The sequence below is a fragment of the Diceros bicornis genome, chromosome 5 (genome assembly GCF_020826845.1).
Source record: "Diceros bicornis minor isolate mBicDic1 chromosome 5, mDicBic1.mat.cur, whole genome shotgun sequence".
NCBI classification, from domain to species: Eukaryota; Metazoa; Chordata; class Mammalia; order Perissodactyla; family Rhinocerotidae; genus Diceros; species Diceros bicornis.
The window spans coordinates 31052334-31059156 of record NC_080744.1 but is presented as its reverse complement, the minus strand read 5'-3'; the positions used below and the strand labels follow the sequence as shown (position 1 = coordinate 31059156).

The window sequence follows — 6823 nt, the reverse complement described above, 5'->3', positions numbered from 1 at the left end:
ACGTTCAAGTTTGCTGTCTCTTTCTTTTTTCATCTCTATCTCTATCATTTGAAATATTGTATTTTAAAGTTCTAAAATTTGCCTGTCATTCTTGTGTATAGTTTCTATATCTCTGCTGAGAACTTTTACATTTTTATTCATTTAAGGCATCTTTACCTTTCCTCATAAATCGTAGTAATAATAGTTGCTTTGAAGTACTTGTCTGCCAATTCCAGCATCTCAATAATCTTGAGGTCAGTATCTGTTGACTACCTTTCCCTTGAGAATTGATGATATTTTCCCGATTCTTGTCTGTCGAGTAATTTTAGACTTTATCTTGGACATTTTGAATATTATATTGTGAGACTCTGGGTATGTTAAAATCCTCTGGAGGATTTCTTGCTGCTGAATTTTTAGAATTTTTAATAGACAATAAATTAGGTTCAGATCATAAGTTCAGTTGCACCTTCTGCTGGTAGTAGTTCCAATGTCGTTTCTGCTTTCAAAGACTTTGCTATGCTGCTTTGAGCCTGCCTCACTCATATCACAATCTTGGTAGAAGTTTATACCGTAGGTAAAGTTCTCAAAGGTCTTGTTACTCTGCTTTGGGTCTGTCCCACGCATGCATAGCTCAGGAACCAGCCGTGGATGTGTGCTGGTGCATACAATGATTTAGGAGATCTCTATCCCGAGGTCTCTCATCTCCAAGAATCTTCACACACTCTTTGACTTGCACACTCCTTTTTATCATCATCTGACCAGAAATATGGAATTTCTCTTGGAATTTTAGCTGCCTGAATTCTGCTGAGCTGCAGCTCCATAGCAGGGTTCTGCCCTTTGGGTAATATGGCAAAAAAAAAGAGGGAGAAAAAGGGCCAGCTTGGTGGTATAGCAGTCAAGATCATGTGCTGTGCTTCAGAGGTCCAGGCTTTGCAGATTCAGATCCCATGCACTGACCTACACACTGCTTATCAAGTCATGCTGTGGCAGGTGTCCCACATATAAAGTAGAGGAAGATGGAAGATGGGCACAAATGTTAGCCAAGGGCCAATCTTCCTCAGCAAAAATAGGAGGATTGGCAATGGATGTTAGCTCAGGGATAATCTTCCTTACCAAAAAAAAGGAAGAGGGAGAAAAAAATTATGGGAATTTCCTTCATATTCTTCAGACCACAGGGGCCTTCTCTCAGTTCCTTTGTCCAAAAGGATGGGGTATGTCTCAGTTTTAGCTCCTGTTCCACTGCCATAGCTCTTCAACAAGGGCTGCTCTAGGATAGAGCAGAGAGATGAAAGAGGGGAAAAAAAGAAAAAAATATTTCCTCACACTCTCCAGCTTGCAGGGACCAACTTTCCCAGTTTCTTGGCTGGAAGACTTAGTTTTCTCTTAGAGTTTTTTCTGCCTGTATCACGGTAATTATAGCTCTGCATTTGGGGTCTGTTCTCAGGTAAAAGCCATGAGAGAAAAGATTAAAAAAAAAAAAAAGCTCACCTGCTTATGGTTTGCTTCTTCAAATTTTGATTCCCCTCTGAAATGTGCCAGCTTTTCCTGACTTTTGTTTTTCTTGCCTCAGGTAGTTTTTCGTGTTTTTTTCAAGATTGTTTATATGTAATTAATGAGAAAAATAGGTTTTACTGGGCTTGTGACGTTTGGCCAGCACTGGAAATCTCACATTGGATTTTTACAGAGCACTACAAAAACTTCTATAAGTTGTGTTGCAAATATTTGATTCATATCTCTCTCCAGTTATAACTCTTCCAGGCCATATATTGTGGGACGCTTCCACGTATTCCCAGAAACCATTCCAGGTAAAGAGTAAGTACAATTCTGCATATATAGTAAGTAAAAAAATAATTTTAGGGGACAAATGAATAAAATAATACATTACTTGTTCATGAACATGCATATGTATTTGAACCAAAGGAAACCAGTAGGTGCCATTAGTTAAAGCTTTTCAAAATTCTTCCTAGAAGCGTTCATATTACCAAGAGGAAAAATATTAAGTGAGCATGAGGCAATTATCTAAGAGAAGGTATAATGAGAAAAGGGCAAGAAGGCAGAACACAATGAAGCAGGAGAGAATAGTACTCCTCTAGTGTGAAATCAGATTGTTTTTAACTATGGGAAGAAGAATCTAAACAGAAAATTTTCCTGCTGAACAAGATAACTATGTTCTCCAAATGAGAAAAAGACAGTTCATGGCTTAAAATAGGCCTGAAGAACTTGGATAAAATATGAATGTTTTCCAACTCATTAAAGCAATAAGAAAAAGAACCATTATTGGTAAAAGTGGAGATTATCAATGGCAATGCGAATAATTAGCATCTTGGTTACCTCAGCAGGAAGATTATGAGAACATATATGGAAAAATTGAAGGACAATAAAAAACTGATAATCTTGAGAGAAAAAGAAAGCAAAGAAATCAGCTAGAAAAAATAAATATAATTAGTACATATATGTGCAACCCCATGTGAATCAACATAAGTTTTGAATTAAGATTTTATCCAAATCTTCACTCTTCTTAGGGAAGAAGAGCATTCTTTAGGAGAGTGGTAACATCCAGATCAATTGCTGATGCACTAAGGAAGCCAGTTCTGAAATTCCACATACAGGCTACATGATGATCAGGAAAAAGACCTTGTAACATTATTTATGAAATATTTCTAAAAATCACTAGTGGTCTGAAAGATCTCTTCATTGCTGCCTTCATCTCTTTATTCCTGAATGTATAGATGACTGGATTTAAAAAAGGAGTGAGAACAGCATCAGAAAGAGCAAGAAACTTGTCCATTTGGGAACTGGGATGTGGCCATGTGTAGATAAACATGGTTGGACCAAAAAAAAAAAATACCACAGTGATGTGAGCTGACAAAGTAGAGAGGGCCTTGGATGAACCACCTGAGGAATGTTTCCAAACACTTAACAGGATAAAGATGTAGGAGATGAGGAGTATGAAGAAAGAGCCAACACAAAGGAACCCACTGTTGACAGTGACCATGAACTGCAATCTGTGGGTATCTGTAAAGGCCAGTCTGAGGAACCGGGGAAGGTCACAGTAAAATCTATCCAATACATTAGGACCACAGAAGGGTAAATTAACAATAAATGCTAGCTGGAACAGTGAGTGACTGATACCAAGGGCCCAGGCAACAGACAGAAACAAAATGCACATTCGTGGGCTCATAATAGTTAGGTAGTGGAGAGGCTTACATATGACAACATATCTGTCAAAGGCCATGGCTATGAGCAGCACCATCTCGACACCACCAATGACATGGATGAAGAAGATCTGAGCAATGCAGCCTTCAAATGAGATGACTTTGCGTTTTCTGAAAAGGTCATAAATCATCTTAGGAGAAGTAGTGGAGCAGGCTCCCAAGTCAACAAAGGAGAGACTGGCCAGCAGGAAGTACATGGGGGAATGTAAATGAGGATCAGTGGTCACAGAAAATACAATGAGGATGTTTCCAGTCATGCTTGCCACATAGAGCACAGAGGAGAACACCAGGAGGAGAAGCTGGATCTCCCATGAATGGGTGAGTCCCAGAAACACAAACTCAAACACAACCGAGTGATTTCTTCCATCCATTGATCCAACCAACTGAGCTATGGCTGAAATTATAAGAACTAAGAAAATGAAAAAGAAATTGTGATTATTAGAGATGATAGTGGTATTAATTATTTATGTTGCACTGTTCATATTATGAACTAGAACTACCTGGTTATTCAATTCTTCACACTTGTAAAATAATGTTGATGATGATGGTGATGATGATGATGATGAAGGTGATATAAGCACAACTCAAGAGATCATATCATGATTGGAACTATCAGCAAAAGCTCTCATATCCTAAAATTAATGGGAGAAATAGGCAAGGATAAGAGCTTCACAGGTGCCTGCAACAAGAAACAGAATATACAAGCAAGGAAGTATACTTACTTGCAAAGTAAGAGAGATAGTAGGTGGAAATACATTTATTTAATTGCCCCCAAAGGGAAACTAGTTATGTATACATATTATATCTTATCCTACTTTCCCATATAAACACAATTCCTCTCCCTTTTATGGTCATTTTCATATTCTTCTCTCCACAATTTACACTCAGAGAGCAGGGTTAGAGGAAAACTAGGATTAATCGATAGATCACCATCTAAGAGTGAGAGTTTTCTGAAACATGAGATGGGACTGAATTAAGAAGAAAAAAACTATAGAATATGATGTAGAATGAGATTAAGATAAATAAAACCGGGAAATATGAAACATCAGAACCAGGCAAGAGTAGTAAAAGAGGGAGTATATGAGCTTTATCAAAGACAGGATTTAATTCTTTTTCATCATTTCAGATCAGGTTCACTGCTTTTCTAAATCTTCCCATTTTTTTATTGAGATAAAAAATACACAGCATAAAATTTACCATATTAAGCCTTTTAAAGAATACTGTTCAGTAGTATTAAGTATATTCACATTGTTGTGAAACAGACCTACAGAACTTTTTCATCTTGCAGATCTGAAACTCTATATCCATTAAACAACAAATTCCTCTCCCTCTCTCCCAGCCCCTGGTAACCACCATTCTACTTTCTGTTTCAATGAGTTTGACTACTTCAGATACCTCATATAAGTGGAATCATAAAGTATTTGTCTTTTTGTGACTGGCTTATTTCCCTTACCATAATATCCCCAAGGTTCTCCCACTGAATCTTCCCAGTTTTTAAAAGTTCTAACAAAGTTATACAGAACTTTCTACCGGCCACGTTACTCAATAAAGTTTCCTCTGGAGCCTACACTTGGCCCTGCAAGACTTATATCCAGACCTAATATCTGTACAAATATTTGGGATTTCACCCTTATTTCTTCTAAAGCATATGCCTATATCACCACAAGGGATGTGAAATACACCTGCAAATATCTTCTGTTTGTCTATACATATTAAGGTGCTTATGGCCAGCACTTGGAAACGTGGAAACACTAAGTTTTTCTTCATCTGTGCCTCAACCTCACTCACACAGTCCCTTTTTCTGCTCAGGAGTATCTCCATTCTTTTAAAATATTCAGTGCTTTCATTTATTGTAACTTGCTCTGATATTTGATATCATCATGCTTACTGTGTCTGAAATCCATACAGGTATGTTGTCTCTCCAAGGTCATTTATTCTTTTAAGCTTTTAGCCCATTTTGAAATGAGAGGAATGTCAAATTTCAGTAGCATTTAGGAGGGCACCAGAGCTTCCTCTTCGGCTTGACCACATGCACCTAAAGCTGATACTAAGGGGTTGGTGCCTTTTAAGTTTTGAGTATGTTTGTCTGTTTAGGTGGAGAAGGGATGGAGGGGTTGGAGAGGATTCCACTGCTCTGTATCCAAATACCCAGCACAATTTCCAGTAGAGGGTGAATCCTGAAAACAGCTCCTGAGGTTTTATTCCCTTAGAAGGTGCTTGGATGCAGAAGAACAGGTTTACTGACATTCTTCTCCTTTTGCAGACACAGCTCCAGAAATCTGAAGAATCTTCTCACAGAAACATGTCAAGTTGTTGCTCTCATCTATCCTAACACATCCCTATAACCCAAAACTTCCCAAAGCTCTCATGGTGCTCTGACCCCAATTCTTGCTCACCATTTCTGAGCTGAGTGTCTCCATACTTAACTAATTCAAATGATTTTGCTGTCACCTCCTGAGCCTACAGTCCATAGCCTCAAGATACACACATTCTATAACCTCAAGTTCTTCAGTTGTCAGACATATGTGAGCCTGGGCTGGAGAATAGGGAACTACGCATGCTGTTGATTGCAGGAGTGACATACGGAATGAAGAGGACTGGTGGTACGAAATGCATGAGTAAATGACTGAGGCACTGCAGAAAGGGCCAGAAATATTCAGCAACTGTTGAAGAAACATGAAGACTTTTGTGTGGGGAAGCATAAACACCCAAAGGAATCAAACTGACACTTCGATCTAAGAGATGTCCTGGTGCAGATTGACCATTATTTAGATGAAAAACCTGAGACTCAAAAATGTAAACTGAATTGCTCGTAGTCACACTAGTGCCAGAACTGAGGAACAGAACCCAGGTCTCTGAATACCTGATCCAGAAAGTATAGACCCTGTAGAAAATAACCTAAGAGAGAAGAGTAAAAAATGAAATTAAAAATGTGATTTTTCTGAGTTAAGACTGACACCAAACACCAGCATTTACACAAACTACCTATTATTTGCACTAAATTATTTTGCATGACAGCCATAACAAAATATAAAAAAAAGTGACCAATTAAATGTTAGAAGTAAACTATATACAGAAATGAGATTGTTCATTGCTGCCATACTTTGAGTACTCACTCTTCTTATTTTGGTGCTCATTTGGAAAGGGACAACAATGGTAAAACATTTGAAGGAACATTTGTTATCCCAATATCATTTCTGCCTCTCTATATTTTACTCTCCTTAAAAGGCGATAAAAGTTCTCAGTTATTTCATTAAGCTTTTCTTGACAGTTCTAGTTCATAATGGTCAGGGTTTTATTTTTTTCTAACTTCTGTAAGTCGCAAACTCAATAAACCCATTGGAAAGGTCTAAATTGCACATCTAATAGCTACAATATTACATAGTGTACAATATATGCCATATGAAGAGTAGAGAAGATTATTTGTTCAATGTGTGAGAATAAAGAGCACAAATTCAAAGGAAGGACTGGTCTCATACACAAATGAGATTGTTCATTGCTGTCATACTGAGGAAGGAAGAGGATGAAGAGGATGGAATGTGATATGTCCTTTTAAATACGAGTGGTAAATACCTTGATCTATAATCTGTAGTCTTTTGTTATTAACTATAATGCTTTAAAAATTTCAT

General features: G+C 37.7%; 1 protein-coding gene across 1 annotated transcript; it reads right to left on the bottom strand.

Annotated features, from left to right (window-relative positions):
* Positions 1-2626: 2626 nt before the first annotated feature.
* LOC131405379 (olfactory receptor 4F3/4F16/4F29-like) lies at positions 2627-3580 on the bottom strand. The gene has a single exon (XM_058540433.1). It carries the CDS (start codon positions 3563-3565, stop codon positions 2627-2629), a length of 939 nt encoding a protein of 312 aa, XP_058396416.1. The 5' UTR covers positions 3566-3580.
* Between the last annotated feature and the right edge of the window lie 3243 nt (positions 3581-6823).